Genomic DNA, 20,751 nt, shown 5'->3' with positions numbered 1-20,751 from the left:
CTGGGTTCGGGTCCCCAGCTCCAGAAAAAAAAAAAAAAAAAGAATACTTCCATAAACTCAAGATAAGTTTCAAAACCAGAGATTTAGCCAGGTTTGGTGGCCCAGCAGTCCCAAGCAGAGGCAGGTGGGTCTTTATGAGTATGAGAAAAACTTTGTCTGCATGGAGTGTTTCGGGTAGCCCAGGGCTACACAGTGATCCTCTGTCTCAAATAGAAACAGGCAAAGATAGGCAATCAGCTTAATATGCCTTGTAATTAAAGTCTGAACACTTTGAGATCACTTCATTATTTTGAGGAAAAGCAGTTTTACAAAGTCTAACTTCCATTCTTAATAAAAATTCTCAGAAACTTAGGAATAGAAGGAAATTGCTTTATTTTTTTTAAAGGTTTTTTTTTTATTTTATTTTATGTCAGCACATTGTAGATGTCTTCAGACACATCAGAAGAGGGCATCTGATCTCATTACGGATGGTTGTGAGCCACCATGTGGTTGCTGGGGATTTGAACTCAGGACCTCTGGAAGAAGAGTCAGTGTTCTTAACCACTGAGCCATCTCTCCGTAAGGAAATTGCTTTAAATGACTGAATATAACACACCCCGTAACAAACATCATAGTTTGAGGAACACTTACCCTGAAGACTAAGAACAGGGTGTGTCCACTTTTATTGTTCCTATTGAACATTAGAGTGGAGGAATTTTTTTTCCAAGATGGGGTTTCTCTGTGTAGCCTTAGCTGTCCTGGAACATGCTCTGTAGACCTGACTTCAACTCAGAGAACTGATGCCTCTGCCGCCCAAATGCTGGGACTAAAGGCGTGTGCCACCGTGCCTGGGACAGTGGAGATTCTAACCAGTGAAACCAAAGGGGAAAAAGTAGTCAAATGGCACAAGTTGGAAAGCAAACGGTCCTACCTTTATTTGCTGCTGAAAAGTCATGTCTCTAAGAAGTCATAAAACCAAATCTACAAAAGGGCTAGCTGGAAAGATAGCTCAGCTCAGCAAAAGACCGCTTCACCAAAATCAACTATATTTCCATACATCAACAATGAAATACCCGAAGATGAAATGCAGAAGATAACTCTTTCCAGAGTATCACAAGAAAGAATAAAATATTTAGGGATATATTTGACAAAAAGTAACTAAAAACCTATCCCGCAAAAAACGACAAAGATTCTCAGGAAGGTACACCTTTAATACCCTCACTCAGGAGGCAAAGGCTAGTGGCTTTCTGTGAGTTCGAGTCCAGTCTGGTCTATGTGATGAGATCCAGGCCAGCCAGGGCTACACAGTGAGGTCCTGTCTCAACAAACAAACAAATAAAAAAAAAAACAAAAAAATGAGGGAACTGGAGAGATGGCTCAGCAGTTAAGAGCACTGACTGCTCTTCCAGAGGTCCTGAGTTCAAATCCCAGCAACCACATGGTGGCTCACAACTATCTGTCATGAGATCTGATGCCCTCTTCTGGTGTCTGAAGACAGCGACAGTGTACTCACATAAAATAAATTTTAAAAAAAGAAAACAAAAAACGAAACTTAAAGGCTAGAGGCAGAAGAAGGTTTCCTACATCAATTAATCAGGATGATCCCCTAGGGACAAGACCAGATGTCCATCCTCAGGCACTAAAGATTCTGTCAGTTGGGGGTTGGGGATTTAGCTCAGTGGTAGGCGCTTGCCTAGGAAGCGCAAGGCCCTGGGTTGGGTCCCCAGCTCCGAAAAAAAAAAAAAAAAAAAAAAAAAAAAAAGATTCTGTCAGTTGACAATTAGCAAGAACCATTGAACATACATTTTTAAAAGAGAAGGCCCCACGTAGCCCACATTGGCCTTGAACTCACAAAGTAGCTGAGGATAACCCTGAACTCCCAGTTTTCCTGCCTTCCCCTCCTTGGGGCTGGGATCACAGTCATGCATCACCGTGTCTGAGTCTCAACATTTTCACTTGAAGGAGTCCCACGCTGTCCCTCAGCAGGAGGGCATTGTACACTCTACCACTCCACAAGAAGGGCGTGGCAGGCACATGGGAGAGGAGCCCAGGATGGGAAGAGTGCTGGAAGTGTCTTGGGGATGTGTCCCCACACACTGTCTTGCTTGCTTCTCCTTAGCCTAGCTGTTTTCTTCAAGCCCATAAGGACATTAGAGGTTAGCCTGCTTGCCCGCCTGCTTTCTTTCACTTTTATATAAGTTTTTATTTTTTTTTAATTTTTCTCTATGGGTATGCATGTTTAGTCTGTGTGTACTGTACGTCTGTGTACCACATAACACCTGGTGCCCACACAAACAGAAGAGGGTGTTAGTTTCCCCCTAGAGTTGGGGTTACAGATGGTTGAGAGAAGCCCTGTTAGTGCTGGGAACTGAACTCAGGTCTTCTGGAAGAGGAGCCAGCATTCTTAACTGAATTCTCTCTCTGGCCCATATTTTCTTTTTCTTTCTCCTCCCTCTCCCCTTCCTCTCCTCCTCCCTCTTCCTCTCCCCTCCCCCTATCTCCCTGTCTCCCTCCACTGTCTCTATCTCTCCTTTTTTCTGTTCATCCTTTTCTCCTTTTCCCCACGGAAAATGTCTGCCGTGATGACGGACTTCTGAATAAGGGAATCTTTGAAACACAGCGTTCCGTTCTGAAATAACAGTGCTCAGTGAAAGTGCTGTGAGCTCTGGCTCGTGGTGTGGAGTGGAAAAAGGGTTTTGAAAGCATTGTGTGTTTCAGCCTCCTCCCCAGCAGACCAAGAATCCAGTGAACAAGCTTCTGAAGTCAGTGAAGCACACACTCCTGACAGCGATGATATCGTAGTGACGCCCCAGTCTCAGACGTGTCCTAAAGCTGTAAGTAACTGGGATAGCCTACCTGTTAGAGAAGGGGACCTAGCAAGAGAGGGCTCAGTGCCTACACATGTGAGGTTCAAGAAGCCTGTTGAGAAATGCAGGCTGGATGGAAAGAGCATCGGTGCGGAAGTCTGTTGCTATGGCGATGAAAGCGCTTCCTTAGTTTGATGCAAATGACAGCTGAGTTCTGTGCTTCTCGCCCCTATTTGGATCCCTTGCCACGCATGCCTGTCACTGTAAACTTGGTAACCCCCAGCTCGGTGGAGGCCGTCTTTTCAGGTGAGCACCCTTACTGTAGGAGATGGAGATTGTGAGAAAGGAAGGAAGTCTTTGTGGGAGGGCTTAGAGAAATGTCTTAGTTTCTGCAGTTTTTCGACACACCTCTCCGGCCCCCCGGCTTTCAACAGGTTCTCTGTGGCGGTTTGGATAAGGATGGCCCTCAGAGGCTCTTAGATTCGAATGCTTAGAGCTGTCTGAAGGACTACAAGGAGGAGGAAGTGTGTCATGGTGCGGGGGGGACCTTTGAGGTTTCTAAAGCCCATGCCAGGCCCTGTCTGCCTGTCTGTGTCTGTCTGTCTGTCTCTGCTTATGGACCAGGATGTGGCTCTCAGCTACTTCCCCAGCACTGTACCTGCTTGTTGCCATGCTCTGCCATTATGATAATGGCCTCTGAGACTGTAGGCAAGCCTCCAATTAAATTAAATGCTTTCTCTTCTTATAAGAGTTGCCTTGGGGTTGGGGATTTAGCTCAGTGGTAGAGCACTTGCCTAGGAAGCGCAAGGCCCTGGGTTCAGTCCCCAGCTCCGGAAAAAAAAAAAAAAAAGAGTTGCCTTGGTCCTGGTGTTTCTTCACGGGTAATAAAACAGTGACCAACCGAGACAGTCTTACTATGTAGTCCAGGCTAGCCTAGGAACTCACAGAGATCCTCCTGCTTCTGCCTCTGGATGCCTGGCCTTCTTTCCTTTCTCTTCACGATGAGTCAGAGTAACACATGACCTTTAATTTAGACAGAATTCTACCAGGTTGACTGTGTTTTTGGGCGGTGTACCAAGTCCTGATGTTAACTATCTCACAGGAATCCTTGCAATTGCTCATTCCTTATTTCTTTTTACAAGTGATTATGGAATGCTCATCTTAGTGAATGATTCTTTTTTTTTAAAAAAAGATTTATTTATTATGTATAAGTGCACCATCGCTATCCCCAGACACACCAGAAGAGGGCATCGGATCCCATTACAGATGGTTGTGAGCCACCATGTAGTTGCTGGGATTTGAACTCAGGACCTCTGGAAGAGCAGTCAGTGCTCTTAACCACTGAGCCATCTCTTCAGCCCTTAGTGAATGATTCTTTTTTTTTTTTTTTTTTTTTCCAGAGCTGGGGACCGAACCCAGGGCCTTGCGCTTCCTAGGCAAGCGCTCTTACCACTGAGCTAAATCCCCAACCCTAGTGAATGATTCTTAAGTCAGGCTTACTCCGTTTTTCTTGTTTTATTTTGTTCGAGACAGGAGCTTACACTGGAGCCTGGGCTTGTTTCAAACTTGTAGAGTCTGGCCTAAGCCTCCTGAGTCCTGGGATTACAGGCACGCCTGGTTTGGTCCCTGTATCGGTTAAGTTTTGTCAAACTTACACAAAATAGAGTCACTTGCAAGGAGGGAACGGCATAATTTTTTCTATTAGATTGGCCTGTGGGCATGTCTGTGGGTCGTTTTCTTGATCTCTTCCTTCTTAACTTAGGGTTGGTCAGTTAGAGCAGAGAGAGGGAGGCTGATAGGTCTACAGTTTTTTTTCTTTTAAAGATTTATTTAGTTATTAAGTATACAGTGCTCTGTCTGCATGTCAGAAGGGGGCAGATCCTATAGGTGGTTGCTGGGAAGTGAACTCAGGACTTCTGGAAGACTAGCCTGTGCCTTAACATCTGAGACATTTCTCCAGCCCAGTCCACACATTTGACCTAAACACGTCCCAATGCATCCTTCATCTTGCCTCTGGTCTATCATCAGATAGGGCCTATTGGTAGGAGAAAGAGTCCACCAGGCCTCTATTTAAGTTGCTTGGTTTTAAAAAGAAATATGAGCATTTAATGGGGATTTGCTTATGGTTTTGTAGGGCTGATCCATGAACATTATGGGTGGAGCATGGCAGCAGGCTGGTAGGCATGGCATTGGAGAAATAGCTGAGAGCTCACGCCTGATCCACAAGTTGCAGGCAGGGAGAGAGACCAAGGCTGGGCCTGGCATAGGCTTTTGAAACCTTAAAATCCACCTCCAGTGACACACCTCCCCCAATAAGGCCATACTTCCTAAACATTTCCACACAGGGGACCAAGAATTCAAACCTATGAGCCCATGGGGGTCATTCTCACTCACACCACCACATTCCACTCCCTGGTTCCCATAGGCTGTAGTCATATCATAGTGCAAAGGTGCACTTCAAAAGTCCCCACAGTCTATCATGTCTCAACACGCTTTCAAAGTCCAAGGTCTCTTACGAGACTCAAGGCAATTTCTAACTATGCCCCCTCTGTAAAGGTAAAAGGAAAATGACATACTTCCAGCATATGATGGCACAGTCTACACACTGCCATTAACCCATTACTGAAGTGGGTTAAGGAACCTCAGTAAAAAATACTGAAGCAAAACAAGACAAACCCAGCAGGGCAGACTCCAAACTCTTTATTTCTATGCCTGGTGTCAAAGGGCTGAGTAGACAGCTCCCCATATCTCTCAGTCTTTCCAGTTTTGTTGATGGAAACACCTTTCTCTTGCGCTGGCTACACCTTGTCTGCAGCTCTTCTTGGCTCAGGTGTCCTCTGGGCCTCGGTGCAGGGGCTCCCTTGACACATCCCTGGCCTCAGCATCTCTCCTTAGCTGGAGTGGAGGACTCCACAGGCCCTTCCCTGTATCTTCTCAGCTCTAACTCCAGAACCACGCGACTGAAGCTGTCAGGCTCTGTGGCCTGGCTGCCAGGTTTTTGACTCAGATCATGAGGATGAAAAAGAACTTTGCCATCTTGGAAGTTGGGCATTTTTACTACCTGACTGTGGCTCTCGCCCTATCTGCCTGTCATTAAGGCCCTGTCTAAGTCCTAGTCCTTCAACACTTCTTTTCACAACCTTTCTTCGTGTTCCCGGCTGGATGCAAGAGGGGAAGGAGGAGGACAGTTAGGAGCAAGGTCACAGGAAACGGGCAGTAAACATTCACAGAGAAGTGGAGGGCTGGAGGGATGCCTTAGTTGCTAGATCCCTTACCCAGAACGTATGAGGGCCTGGTAGTGGTGCCTGAGATCCTAGCACTTGACCAATGGAGGGAGAAGGACCAAGGTCATCCCCACTACAGAAGGAATTCAAGGCCAGCCTGGGCTAAAAGGAAATAACCTTTATGGTACAGGTAACAAGGGCAAATAAGTGATTTGAGTACAAGACGGGATAGATGTACAGATATGTGAAACATGAAAATTACATTATTTATTTATTAATTATGTGCACACGTGAGTGTGCATGCCACTACATGTGTGTGGATGTCAGAATACAATCTGGGTTAAGGAGCTCTTTCTCCACCGCCTATGTCCTAAGGATAGATCTCAGGTCACCAGGCCTGGCAGTTAGCACCATCCTTTACCTGTTGAGCCTCCTCACTGTCCCATACGACCTCCTTTTTTTTTTTTTGTGGGGGAGGGAGGAGTTGTTAAGAACATCCGTTTATGAAATGCAATATAAGGGCTGGGGATTTAGCTCAGTGGTAGAGCGCTTGCCTAGCAAACGCAAGGCCCTGGGTTCAGTCCCCAGCTCCGAAAAATAGAAAAAAGAAAAAAAAAAAAAAGAAATGCAATATAAGAAGTATCAGACTGGATAAGGAGAATACTGGAACACTGGAGATATTGGGTGCGCACACACGGGTGCACATATACATACATACTTACACATGTACATACATACACATACAAACATACATATAAAAAGAGTGTTGGGGGAAATAGTACAGTGCTGGAGCACCAGCTGCAGCCACTCGTTCCCTGGGTCTAGTTAGTAACACTGCAAAAGCAAGCCGACCCAGGGTTGTGGTTCAGTGGCAGAGCGTTTGCCTAGCAAGCAAAAGGCCCTCCACTGGATCCCAGGTACTGAAAACAAACAGCATCGCCTGCATGCTGTGCCTAATACTCTCCTGTACATACGGAGTTTCAAGAAACAAGCCTTACTTTCCTGTGCGCCCTGAGCTCCCAGTCTGCTTTTTCACTCTGAGCCTTCCCTCCCAGTCCTTCCGTTCCACTCTGCTCTGTTGTGTCTTGTTGCTGTCATGAACGTACCGTCAGAAGCACAGATGAACACACTTGTGTTTCCACACTTTCAGAATTTTGTTTTTTGAGACAGGGCTTCCTCTGTGGATCAGCCCTCGAATTCACAAAGATCCACTTGTCCCTGCCTCCCGAGCGCTGGGATTAAAGGCGTGCACTACCGTCACCTGGCAAGCATAGGCTCTTTTATCTCAGTGTTGATTATTGACAGCGATTCTCAAATCACACATTGCACATTGCTTTAAAGACTGTAAAGGGTGAAGAGGCTGCCGTCACCTGGCAAGCATAGGCTCTTTTATCTCAGTGTTGATTATTGACAGCGATTCTCAAATCACACATTGCACATTGCTTTAAAGACTGTAAAGGGTGAAGAGGCTGCAACAAAATTCAAGAGATTTCAGAAGCAAATAAAGCCTCCGTGGTCACAAGACGGCAAAGCCGCTAGGGGTCTTGGGAAGTGTGCTGCAGCTGCTTTTCTAGAGTCAGGCTGCACTGTTGAGTGGCGGGAGTGAGGAGAAGGGAGGCCGATGCATGCATGACAGGCTCAGATGGGTGAGCCGGATGGGCTGACAGCAGTTAAAGTAGGTCGTTTGCTTCATACGGCAGGGACCAGCCAAGCTGAAGCCCTCGGGACCGTTGGGAGCTCTGCACCTGCCAGGACTTTCAGGCGGCAGATGGGGCTTGTCTTCCCTTTATGGGGCTCAGATGAGAGTTACGTTTCCTCAGTCTGGCATCTCTGACGCATCCTCCAGCTTGGTCTCATGAGATGCTTTTAATATGCCCACGTGCTTCGAGAGATTCAGTTTGCCCTGATACATTTACAGGGTGGTTTCCCTTCTATGACCAGGAATAATTGCTTATCATTCTATGACGTGAGGATATTACTGGACATATGGTGCCAGTCACATGTTCATCCAGGTGCACAGTTATTCTTCAACCTCAAAATGGTGTCTCTCAGGGCAACCACTGTTTTACATAGTATGGAGACACTTAGAGTGGGACACAAGCTGATCTCAATAACTGCATTCTCTGTTGTTGCGGCTCTATTGCATTCCATTACAATTTTTAAAAAAGATTTTATTTTATAAAGCATTTTTTTTTTTGGTTCTTTTTTTTTCGGAGCTGGGGACCGAACCCAGGGCCTTGCGCTTCCTAGGCAAGCGCTCTACCACTGAGCTAAATCCCCAACCCCAAAGATTTTATTTTATGTAAAGGTGCTTTGCCTGCACGTATGTCCATGTACCACATTCTTGCTAGGTGTCATTGAAGTGGGAGCCAGGTCCCCTGGAACTGGGGCGCTGGGCATCTGAACTAGGTCCTCTGGAAGAACAGCCTTGACCCCAGAAGTGTCTCCTTTGATCTGTCTTGTACTTTCATTTTTAAAAGTGCTAGTAAAAAACCCCAGAGAAACAAACAAACAGAAGTCAATGGTTTCCTTGTGTGGGCTGAGAGGAAAACTGCAAACAGGTCATTTTGAAAAAGCAGCCCAGCCACTGGTGGTGGTATTGTTCATCTTTAATCTCAGCACTCAGGAGGCAGAGGTAGGCAGATCTCTGAGTTTGAGGCCAGCCTCATTTTCAGAGCAAGTTCCAAGACAACCAGGACTACAGAGAAACCCTGTCTCGAAAAAACAAACCAAACTAAACCAACCCCCCTCAACCCCCCAAAACCCCATAAAAACAAAAACAGAAAAACCAAACATCCAAAAACAAACCTAAAAACCCCAAAACAAACAACCCCCCCCCAAAAAAAAAATCTTACCACCATAGTCCAAGCTAGTCTAGTCTTGTACTCAGGCTCTTCCCCAGTGAACCACCACTCCCAGCTTCTTCATTGTTTGTGGAAATAGCCAGGGAAGGCTGGCCTGGTAATTGACTCAGTAGGAGACAGAGACTGGACTCCCTTACACATTTCCCAGCGACTCCGTGGCAATTCAGTCAAGTCATCTGCTGTAACTAGTTTGCCTGTGAATTCTCAGTAAACGACTCGCTAGTGTGTCATGATGGGGTTCTAGAATAATGTGCTAACACTGAAGTCTCATTAGCCTTTAGGAAATCAATATTTCCATTTCAGGATTCAGAGAAGATGTGCATTGAAATAGTCTCCCTGGCCTTCTGCCCTGAGGCTGACGTCATGGCGGATGAGAATATCCGGCAGGTATATGTGGAGTACAAATTCTGTGATCTGCCTCTATCGGAGACAGAGACTCCAGTGTCCCTGAGGAAACCAAGGGCAGGCGAAGAAATCCACTTCCACTTTAGCAAGGGTGAGCTTTCCTGCATGGTGAGTGGGCAGGGGAGGCAAGCACACGTTCAGTTGGGGTCAGATCTACTCACCACTGACGGAATGTGAACCCACCACTTCCTCTAGTTATATTTACCTCAGTGGTACAGGCATATGGTTCAAAAAGATCAAGTAAGCCTAAAACAGAATTTAACTAAGCAGACATTTGTACTTTTACTTCCTTCATTTTTCCTTCTGACATCTTCTGCCTGCCTCTGCCTTTAGAGTGCTAGGGTTAAAAGCATATGCCACCACACCTGGCTTGGTTTCCTTTTAAGATTTTATTTACTTAGTTTATATGAGTACACTGTTATCTTCAGAGACACTAGAAAGGCATCAGAGCTCATTACAGATGGTTATGAGTCATCATGTGGTTCCTGGGAATTGAACTCAGGACCTCTGGAAGAAGTCAGTGCTCTTAACCACTGAGCCATCTCTCCAGCCCCCGCCCCCTTCTTGATTTAATAGATGTTTCCTGTAGCTTCAGCTTTCTCAGAAAGAGATATTGGAAGGAAGTATTTTTTGGAGAAGGCCAGGCATGAAGTTTCTTTCTACCCTACTATTTGACAAATACTCCAACAAAATATTTCATATTTGCTATCTGCACACATGTGTGTTCACATGCACACACACAGCAGATACTTTTAGCTATTTTCTTTCTTTCTTTTTTTTTTTTTTTCTTTTTTTTCTTCGGAGCTGGGGACCGAACCCAGGGCCTTGCGCTTGCTAGGCAAGCGCTCTACCACTGAGCTAAATCCCCAACCCCTAGCTATTTTCTTTTAAAAATTATTTGGGCATTTTCCGACGTGTATGTCTGTACATCACACACATGCAGTGCCTCCAAAGGCAGAGGTGTCAGACCCTCTTGGATATGGAATTAGCCACCAAGTGGATGCTGGAATTTGAACCAGCAGCTTTGGCTGTCTTAGAATCCACTACATAGACCAGTCTAGTCTCAAGCTCACAGATATGTCTGGCTCTGCTTCACGCTTGCTAGGATTAAAGTCTTGCACCACTACAACCAGCTTTCAGCAAAACCTTATAAAACAGGGGAGCCAGCCTGTAGACCTCCTTTGAGGATGTCTACTTTGGATCACTGTTGGACACAGTCATGGGAGTCCTGAATGCAAACAGCAACAGTAGCCTTTTGTCCGTTTCCTGCAAATACTGAGGATTGAACTTCATGCACAGGAGGCAAACGCTACCATGGAGCTACAGCCACATCTGTTTTCTGTTCTTTTCACCTTTCTTTCACACAGTGATAGATCTGGACCCAGTGGAGCATCAAGACCGACGGCAGTTTTTGTTTGCCATGCTACAAGCTCAAAATTCTGATGAGGGACGGTAAGCCTCTCTGCTTTTTATACTGACAATGCATAGACATGATTTACAAAGTTTCAGTTTAGTTGTTTGCTTATGCTATTTTAATAACTTTTCTTTTGATGAATCTCCCATCTACTTACTTCATGTGTCTGACTGCCTAACCGGTTATTTTAGGTTTAGTTCCTGTTTCACTGTTGGCAGGGACTTGCCTGTGTGACAGCAGCAACTTGAATCCTACCAGAGTCCTACACGGGGCAGATAGAACATTTGGACATTCTAAGATTACTCAGCTAATTTCTCATATATGCTGGCACACCAATACTATGCCATTGTAATACCCATCTCATAACTGTATTTAAAAAATACAAAACACAATTTTTTAAAAGATTTATTTATTTAATGAGCACACTCTGTCTTCAAATACACCAGACCCCATTACAGATGGTCATGAGCCACCATGTGGTTGCTGGGAATTGAACTCAGAACCTCTGGAAGAGCAGTTGGTGCTCTTAACCACTGGGCCATCTCTCCAGCCCCCAAAACACACAATTTTATAAGACTTTTATTTATGTGAATGGATGTTTCTTTTTTGGCTTAAAAAAAAAAAAAAAAAAAACAAACCAAACCATTGCTTTCCTTTCTCTTCTGTGTCATGTCAGATTCCAGTTGACTTAGCCTGTGGTGTTCTCACCAGTGTGGTGTATGCAGTAGACAGCACTGTCAGAGCAGGTTTTGAATCCCAACTTCTACTTTCAAACTTTGTGGTTTTTGCAATGCTCTTTGAATGCTCTTCTAAGTGTGACACACATTACTCACACAGCCCACAGTCTCTTACCCATAATAATGCCAGTAACCTGACTTCCTGTAGATTTGGGGACTGGAATTGGCTAACGAGAGTGAATGCTGATCTGCTCTGGCTAAGACCCCGCCAGTGGAGTCCTGGAACTCGAGTTTTCAGCCCCATTTCTGCTGTCATCACAATAAACCAAACGACTTTTGGTTTTCAAAAATTAATGTATGGAGAGGTGGCACATACTTGCCCTTGAGAAGTGGGCACAGCCAGTCTTGGATGACAGAATGAGTTGCAAGTCAGACTGGGTTACATGAGATTGTCTCAGAAAGTGTGAAAGTGCTTCTGGGACTGATGACTTGAATTCAATCCCCAGGACACACAAGGCACAAAGAAGTGGGCAACCAATTCTGACGCTGTCTTCCAACTTGTATAGGTGCCTAACTCTTCCCCAAACTGACTCTCCACCTTTGCTCTTATTCCCCTAGAAAGTGGTAGGGGAAGGGATTTGGATACAGGGAAAACACTATTGTGATTACTTTTCAAAAAGAGTTATTTTGTTAGGAGTCAAACTCAGGTCCTCTAGAAGAGCAGCCAGTGCTCTTAATCCATCAGCCACCTCTTCAAATTCCACAATTACCTTTTTTTTTCTTTTTTTTTTTCGGAGCTGGGGATCGAACCCAGGGTCTTGCGCTTTCTAGGCAAGTGCTTTACCACTGAGCTAAATCCCCAACCCCCACAATTACCTTTGAGAGAGTTTTCACTGTGTATCTGATTGCTCTGGAACTCTATGTAGACTGGGCTGGCTTCAAACTCAAGAGATCCACCTGCCTCTACCTTCTGAGTGCTGGTATTAAAGGTGTGTATAACTTCAGTTTGAAAACATAAGGAGCTAGTAAGCAAGCAGTGCAGAGTTAAATGGATTTATTTTTATCTTTTTTCAGTTTAAAGTTTACAGTGGTAAGCGATCCTCTGGATGAAGAAAAAAAAGAATGTCAAGATATAGGCTATGCATACCTCGAACTGTGGCAGATATTTCAATCCGGAAAAGATATCCTAGAGCAAGAACTAGAGAGTAAGTAATAAAATTTTATACTTCTATTTATTCATAGAGAAAATAGCCCACCTGTGTAACTTGTTGACAATTATCTGTGAAGCCGAAGAGACAAATGCCTCTGAAGGCTTTCAGACAGCTTTATGTATTCATTCTGGACCATATCTAGGATTGTCTAGATTTGACATAATGTATGCACACATATAAATGTCAGGGGACAACCCATAGGAGTTATTAGTTTCTTCTTGCCTTTCATTATGTAGATTCTGTGGTCTGACTACCTCAGCTTGTGAGCAAGAATCTTTAACCACTGAGTCGTCTGGTTAGCCCTAAAAGTCCTTTTTAATTCTCTATTCTGGCTTACATGCTTTTATCTCCAAAGCATCTTAATCTTTTCTTCATGTGTGTAGAGCACACTGTAACGGCTTCACTTTCCCATGAGAGTAGCTCCAATATGACAAACACCAAGTATACAAAAAGAGTATAAACAGCTGGGCAGTGTTAGCACACACCCTTAGTCCAAGGAACTTGGGAGACAGAAGCAGGATCTCTGTGAGTTGGAGGAGGCCAGCCTCGTCTACACAGTGAGTTATGAGCCAGCCAGGGCCAAAGTGAGACCCTGATACAAATAGACAGACAGACAAACATGTATAAATGGAACACTGCTGGTGCCTAACTGTCTTTTCACCCATGTCCACAGTTGTGAGCCCTGGAAACCAGGCCATCCAAATTGGAAGGCTGAAGGTTTCCCTCCAAGCAACTGCTGCCCTCCATGGCATTTATAAGGAGATGACTGAAGATCTGTTTTCATAAGTTCTACTCCACTTTACAATTTGAGGGAATCACAGTTCAACGTGTCTTATAAAATAACATGCTATGCCATAAATCTGGTCTCCTGTGCTATCTTGCTATCTGTTTCTCAAACTAATGACGAGGCTTACAACCATCAGTGAACTTTTATGGTACTAGTTGAAGACAAAGGCATTTTCTTCTAACACCTTAACACTTTAGTAGGCAAGACTTCAGAAACTGCAAAGAAATGGTCATAAAAGACAAGTTTACAAAAAACAAAACAAAACAAAAAAAATCCCAGTTTATTTATCTTTTAGTTCTTCCAAAATTCAAAATATCAAGTCCTACTGCTAAGGAGAGAAAACAAACAAACATAAAATCTGAGAAGCCCCTTCTCATAAAGTTACAGAACAGAGGAGGCAAAGTGGGACAGGTGGATGCAGAGAACCTGCAGGGGAGGACGGCAAGAGAGAGCCCCCCAGTATCTCAAAGCTCATCATCAGAAGCAACCGACACAGGACACTGCAGACAAAGGAAAGGGAGGAGCAGCAGAGCCCAGCCTTGTGGGTGTGGCCTTCTTCCTGCTTCTCTTCTTGTCAAGATATTCTAGGCCATGACATGACTTACTCTTCGAGATCCATGTTGACTCCTGTAAGCCTCCCTCTAGATTTCACCTGCAGCAGATGAGGCATGGCCATTCTTCCTTAGATGGATCAGAGGAGACAGTGGTGATGTGCGATCGAGCACTGTACCACATATGGACTTGTAAGGAGGAAAAACCCAGCCATGGAGTGCCAGTATTTGTCTTCCAATGCAGCAAAAACACCCAGAATGTGCACCAGGCAAGAAACCAGAACAACCTAAGACCAGACACCAGCCCGCTCTGCCTTTAGTTCAGCTGTGCATATCACAACCATCAGCAAACCCAAGAACCTTCTTGAGAACTTCAGATCTCAAACTGATAAAGGGACGGATGGAGGACTGACTCTGGGCCAGAACCACGCTTTGGCTAAGTATGGTGACTCAGGCCTGTAGTCCCAGCACTTGGGAGGCAGAGTAAGAGGATCATACATTTGAGGCTAGCCTGGTTTACATCGACTTCAAGGTCAGCCATGGCTGCATAGCAAGACTGTCTCAAAAAGCCAGGAAAAATAAAAAAGTAAAGAAAAAAGAACCATAGTAGAAATAGTGGTGAGCTCATACCACTGTCTTGGTAATCCAGCTTTGAGATACCAAAGATAAGTTGTCAGAAGAAAAGAATAAATGGTATCAACAGTGGGAGGAACCTCCTGCCCTTCAACACCGCCTCCCTTGCCAGCCATCTGATCGGGGCCACTGGCACATGTCCTGGTAGGCCTGGAATTCCCCGAGTAGCTTGGTCCGCACAAATGGCCCCTAAACCCATAAACACAAACGGCAAAACTTCAACAGAACCAAAAGGAAAAACAGTTTCTATGTCATGTCATTTTAGGAGTTGTTTGCAGAAAGAATGGAGCATAGGACCCAAGGTTCATATTACTTTCTCTTTTTCTTCGGGGGTGCAGAGCTGTGTCTGGAACCTCGGTTAGAGCCACGGCCTGAACTATGTACAGACGCCTTCCTCTTCCGGCTCATACTTCGGCTCTGTTCTTCCTCCTCCTCATAACGGCTTTCTCGGTCCGCTAAGCAGAAGGCAGAGTGTTTGTTAGCTTAAGATACCTACTGTTAATGGCTAGCACGAGCTAATGTGTCAGTTAATCTTCACCTTGTCAGTTACTAGTTACCTGACCTAGACAAACCTTACTTAAAAGGAGAAGATGATGCCTGGCCATGCTGGTACCTATCAAAAGTGTGAAGAGATGGGATCAAGCCCACCTGTAGCCTCTGGGTACAGTCAAGATCTTCGCCCTCCTTTGGTTAAGTGGTGCCTGTGACTTAGGTTATTTTTATATATGTATGTTTGTATGTATTGTGTGTTGGGGGAGCACAGAGAGCAGAGGTCAAAATTAGCGCAACTGCTCTCCACCTTGAGACAGGGTTTGGACTGAACTTGGACCCACTAATATGGTTAGACTGACCATGCAAGGAAACACAAGGAAAGGATTTTCCTATCTTTGCCTCTCGAGCACTGGACTTACAGGCATGCAATGCTGTACCCAGTTTCTATGTGAGGGCTCTGGAGATACAAATGCAGACTTTAAGCTTGAATGGCAATCACTTAACAACTCCACCATCTCCCCAACCTCCTACCCAAACAGTTTTATAATGGTATTTCCAACTCTAATTGGCTTCCAACATTAACACCTCAAAACAGAGAACTGTGTTAGAAATTCACACATAATAAATAAATGAAAAATAAGTCACTTAAAATAATATTTTCAAAAAACCTTTTCGTGCTTCTTCTTCTAGCTCATCCCAGTCTTTCCCGCTTTCTTCTTCACTTCCCAGAGATTCCTTAGAATAATCTGGAAAAATATTGATTGCACATTAGTCATGCAGAAATATAACAAAATGTAGAAATTTCCCCTTTTTAAAAATAGTCTCTAGGAATGCTATCAGATTAGGATTATGTGTCTTCTCCTTTAAAATTTATTTCCTATGTGTACAGGTACATTGGCCTGTGCATGTGGAGGCCTGAGGATATTCACTGCCCCTCTTCTTGTTCCCTTCAAACAGGGCTTGCCTCTCAAGTGAGCCTGAAGCTGTTAGGGTTGTTTATTGGTCACATTGGTGGCTTGTAAATCCCCATGGTCCTCCTGTCTCTAGCCCCGATGCTGCCACACCCTAGTGCTGTTACGAGCAAGCTTGGCTGCCTTTTTAGATCCATGCAGAGAATCCAAGCTCAGGATCAGTAACAGCAAGTGCTGTCATACACACTGAGCCATTTCTCCAGTACAGCAACTATTCTTTAACCTGATTCTTCAGCTTCTGATGAATAGTCTTCATCACTGTCCTCTTCTTCCTCTTCATAGTCATCCTCAGAAGGATTGAAGGTCTCATCTTCAATTTCAGACTCAGAGTCCCCCTCCTCAGCATCGCTGCCCTGGTGAAGCACAGGAAGCAGAAGACCTGGTCACTCCTCCTCTCACATCAACATTAACAACTAATTCAGTGGACTACGCACACTAGCATTTCACATATAAAACTCAGAGTTGAATCACCAAGAGATAAAGGATTTGTCTTCACATTACACTTTAAGGTACACTTACTAGATTCTGGAACCGACAATTCTTATTTGTGAAAATTAATGGAATAAACACATTGTATTAATGCATTGCGCCAAGGTAGGATCTCTATTTTTAAAAGAGTGTTTTTTCTTTTTTATATTTTTGAGACAGGGTCTCCCTGTGTAGTCCTGGTTGGTCTTGAACCTACAGAGATCTCCTTGTTTCTGCCTCCTGAATGATGTGATTAAAGGTGTACATTACAGAGCCTGGTGACTTTGTTTTTTAAAGGTTCACTAAAATTTTTTTATGTGCATGCTTTGCCTGCAGGTCTGTCTGTGTAAGGGTGTTGATTCCTGGAGTCACAGACAGCTGCCAGATGCCATGTGGGTGCTGGGAATTGATCCCAGGTCCTCTGTAAGATGCTCTACTACGGAGCCATCTCTTCAGCCACTAAAGGTTCATTTCTTTCTTTTTTTTTTTATGTGATCAGGTGTTTTGCCGTCATGTGCGGCTGGCTGTGCACTAGGTGTGCAGTGCTGTGGAAATAGAAGAGGCTTCAAAACTCTCTGAACTGCAGTTTGGGAGTTGTGAGCTGCCATGTGGGTGCTGGGAATTGAACTCAGGTCCTCTGGAGGATTAGGCAGTACTGAGTCACCTCTTCACCCTCAGGAGGACTGTTTTTTTTTTTTTTTGCATTTTTGCAATATGACCCAATCCTCCAAACAGTAAGAGACGCTGAGGAATGTGCGCAGTGACTACCAATTCCCAACGAATTCACGATTTACCTGTAAAACTAACCTAGAGAAACACTACATATAGACGTTGCTCTCATAATATCATGTAGATGACATCAGGCAACATTGCATACCTAAATAAAACCAGAAGCCCACACTCATGCACGCACCTCACCCTCAGGTTCCAAGAAAGACCAGCCACCTTGTTCAAAGAAGCCTTCAGGGTCGTCAACGATGGTCTTCATGATTTTAGTCCAGTTGAGGGACTGAACGCCTTCTGTGTACTTTAGGTCACAGGAACTAAAATGACATAAAATGTGAATTAAACTTCTGTATTTTCTGACAATGTAAATTATCATGACCATTAGCTTGCACTGGGCATGCCCTAAATGGCTGTAATCTGAATTCCCAGAGCATTGATTCTTTTTTTTTTTTTTTTTTTTTTTTTTTTGGTTTTTTTTTTCGGAGCTGGGGCCCGAACCCAGGGCCTTTCGTTTCCTAGGCAAGCGCTCTAACCACTGAGCTAAACCCCAACCCCCAGAGCATTGATTCTTATGTCAGAAAAGCATTGCAACCAACACAAGCTTTGCTCCTCAAACAATTTTCATCCTTTTCCCCTCTTCAGCACCAATGAGCCGGTTCTTTTGTCTCTGTAGGACTCATCCAGGATCCCTCATCCCTCACTGATATTATCTTAGCTTATAACCAGTTCTGAGATATTCCTCTTCATTTGCCTGTAATGAAGAAACAAGGGCAGATTCCACTGGCCCTGCCCACCATTTCCCACCTGCTTATTTGATAAAGACAAGGGCATGTCTAAGTATGTAAAATGTCCTCACTTTATAAGGTGCTTAAATGACTTACTCACTTGTATTGTAGGTTAAGTTAGGGTGGATGACTGAGAAGAGAAAGGGAGGGACTACAGAGATGGCTCAGCAGCTATGAGCTCTTGCAGGGGACCTAGGTCAGTTCTCAATACCCACATGGTGGCTCACAAACACCTGCCACTCTGGTTTCAGGGGATCTCACTTTCTCTTTTAAACTCTGTGGGCACCAGACACACATGTGGTACACTTACATTCATCCAAGGGCAAAACACTCATACTCATGAAATTAAATAAATTTAAAAACAAGATAAAACCTAGAAAAAGTGACTAGAGGATAAACTGAATCATTAGTAATCACATTCTGCCTGAGACCTAATGATAGAACCTGTTTTAAGGAATGTTACCTACACTAAAATTTCTACTTTCTAATAATTTTTAATAATTAACTTGGGCCTTCTGCAAGCTTATAATTACTTATAATTACTGCAAGCTTTAAATTACTACTTAACTAAAATTTCTCAAACAGAAATTCTACAAGGAATAATTTTATAAATTAGCTAATTTATATGGATTTAATAATTAACCTGGGTCTTCTGCAAGAGCTTGTAAGACCATCCTTTTCTCTTCTTAGTAAGATAAGCAAGGACTTCAGTCCTTTCCATATTGAAACAAGTAGAGAGCCAAAGGTTTTAGAGATTGATCAATGCAGTATTAGTGTGGTCTAGTTCTTTGGAAGATGAAAATAAAGGTTTATTTTAAATCTGTCTCAGCTCTACCTATGGCTCTCAAGGCAGAATACAGGACATCAAGAAACATACTGGATTGCTTTCATACTCTATACCACCATGATCTCTTCACTCCCAACATTTCTCTTCTGTTGTCCTTTGCTGTCAGGTTTTGGGAAACTCCGAATTTGAGCCCCGAGAGCAGGGAATAGCTCATCATTTGAGTTGTAGGACTTTGCCCTCCCCAATCTCCACAGGCCCCCATCCCCTTTTCTAGACACACTGCCCTCTTCTTTTTCTGTCAACATAGTATTAGTCACTATGTTACTCTGAGATATTTTTTTCATCCTTCCACTTACACCCAAAGTAACTAATGTATCATACATACAGCACTAAAAGTAACCCTTTACTACTAACATAGTACAAGTGATATAAGGTGATAACAATAAAAATAACAGGGCAGCATTATTCTTCCAAACCAAGCTGCAGTGACGGCCTGATGTAGGGAGTGGGTTAGACAACATTCCAGAAAGAACTCAGAGAGCAGAGAGCACACAAATCCCAAGATAACAACATTGCTGAAGGAAATAAGAGAACATAAGCTATGACAGAGGGATTCCAGAGAGAGAACACTGAAGAATCCCAAACTGAAGTCAGATACCAGAAGGGATCCTTCAGACTGAAGAGAAAAATAAGTACATCCTTGACGGAAGCTAACCAAACACTCCAGGACACTAAGGCAGGAGCAGGAAAACATTGAGCAGTACAAACAGTGCACGCCTCTAATACCCACACCTGCAAGGCAAAGGCAGGCAGAGCTCAGGCCAACCTAAGTCTACAGAGTTCCAGAACAGGCAGGGCGACACAGAGATACCTTGTCTCAAAAAGCAACCCACAAAAACAAACAAATAAAAAATAAAAATACCCAAATAAACTAAAATACTTTCTACCTTAGAGCATAACTTTGTGGAGAAGGCCCTGGTGCTGGTGGACACTCTGATATGACTTACTTGAAAAGCCTCAACTGCCCACATTTTGATACTACACCAAGGTTGAGCTGGTTTCCCTCAACGTCTGCTGAACTACCTATACCTATTTGAAGAGTGAAAAAAATAATTCAGAGTGCAAAAACTGGTAGCTTCAAATAGCTCACAGTTATGGATGATATGCTAAGTTGTTTGGTAGCCACTGAGGTGTGAATGTGGTTTTATATTCGAGAGACTATAGGCAAACATGGACTATGATGTTTGAAGACCAATAACAATCTTTAACATCTGATTTTCTCTGAGTTTTTGATGTAATGAGATTGCTAGCTGAATAAAATACAAGATGAGAAAAAAATCCAAAGACAACAAAATAACAACAACAACAACAACAACAACAACAACAACAACAACACCTAAACCCAAACTCAATCAGTCAAAATAAATACACCTCACCATAAAAGAGAGATGCTATGTCATGGTGGGAGGATGGAAAAGGTTTCCAAGCAAATGGAAAAGCAGGTGTTACTGCTGTAATATCTGACAAAACAGACTTAAAACCAAAACAAGTCAGAAGAAATAAAGATGGTTACGGTGTACTGATTGAGGGAGGACATGACAGTTATAAACACAGACATACTAAACACAGGTGTGCCCAATTCCATAAAACATATTATTAGATATAAAGTTACTGATTAACTCAAACCCAATGTTTATGGGTGACTTGAAAACTCCACTTACATCAACGGACGGGTGTTCTCTCTCTCACCCCCCACCAACTAAAACAAAACAATGTTGAGGCAGCTATACAGTACTGCTAAACCTGCTTGCTTTCTGAGTTTGAGTACAAAAGGCTTACCTTTTCTTTTCCTTCTGGATGCTAGCCTAGGATGCTAGCCTATTAATCCTTGGGCACGCTTTCTCCAAAGCCTCTTCCCCTTCCATCCCCATTACTGAACATGTCGGATCCCTCTCCTTCATCTCCTTCCT

General features: G+C 43.8%; 2 protein-coding genes across 7 annotated transcripts in view; one reads left to right on the top strand and one right to left on the bottom strand.

Moving 5' to 3' along the window:
* Positions 1-13,622, top strand: part of Rpgrip1 (RPGR interacting protein 1) — a 56,642-nt gene extending 43,020 nt beyond the window's left edge. For 3 of the 6 annotated variants that reach the window (XM_032917823.1, XM_032917821.1, XM_032917820.1), the window contains 5 exons: positions 2,713-2,813; positions 9,178-9,370; positions 10,647-10,731; positions 12,445-12,575; positions 13,255-13,622. In XM_032917823.1, coding sequence (XP_032773714.1) covers positions 2,713-2,813; positions 9,178-9,370; positions 10,647-10,731; positions 12,445-12,575; positions 13,255-13,367 — 623 coding nt within the window. In that variant the 3' untranslated portion in view covers positions 13,368-13,622. Of the gene's footprint in view, positions 1-2,697; positions 2,814-9,177; positions 9,371-10,646; positions 10,732-12,444; positions 12,576-13,254 lie in introns of all 6 variants that reach the window. The other 3 variants (XM_032917822.1, XM_032917824.1, XM_032917819.1) reach the window with 2 other exon arrangements.
* Positions 13,612-20,751, bottom strand: part of Supt16h (SPT16 homolog, facilitates chromatin remodeling subunit) — a 36,906-nt gene continuing 29,766 nt past the window's right edge. Inside the window, exons 23-26 of the mRNA XM_032917826.1 lie at positions 17,397-17,526; positions 16,239-16,368; positions 15,713-15,790; positions 13,612-15,007 (exon numbers count right to left, since the gene is read on the bottom strand). Coding sequence (XP_032773717.1) covers positions 14,862-15,007; positions 15,713-15,790; positions 16,239-16,368; positions 17,397-17,526 — 484 coding nt within the window. The 3' untranslated portion in view covers positions 13,612-14,861. The remainder of the gene's footprint in view (positions 15,008-15,712; positions 15,791-16,238; positions 16,369-17,396; positions 17,527-20,751) is intronic.

The sequence above is a fragment of the Rattus rattus genome, chromosome 12, assembly GCF_011064425.1.
Source record: "Rattus rattus isolate New Zealand chromosome 12, Rrattus_CSIRO_v1, whole genome shotgun sequence".
NCBI lineage: Eukaryota > Metazoa > Chordata > Mammalia > Rodentia > Muridae > Rattus > Rattus rattus.
The sequence above is the reverse complement of the archived record's forward strand: the minus strand, read 5'-3'. Positions and strand labels throughout refer to the sequence as shown.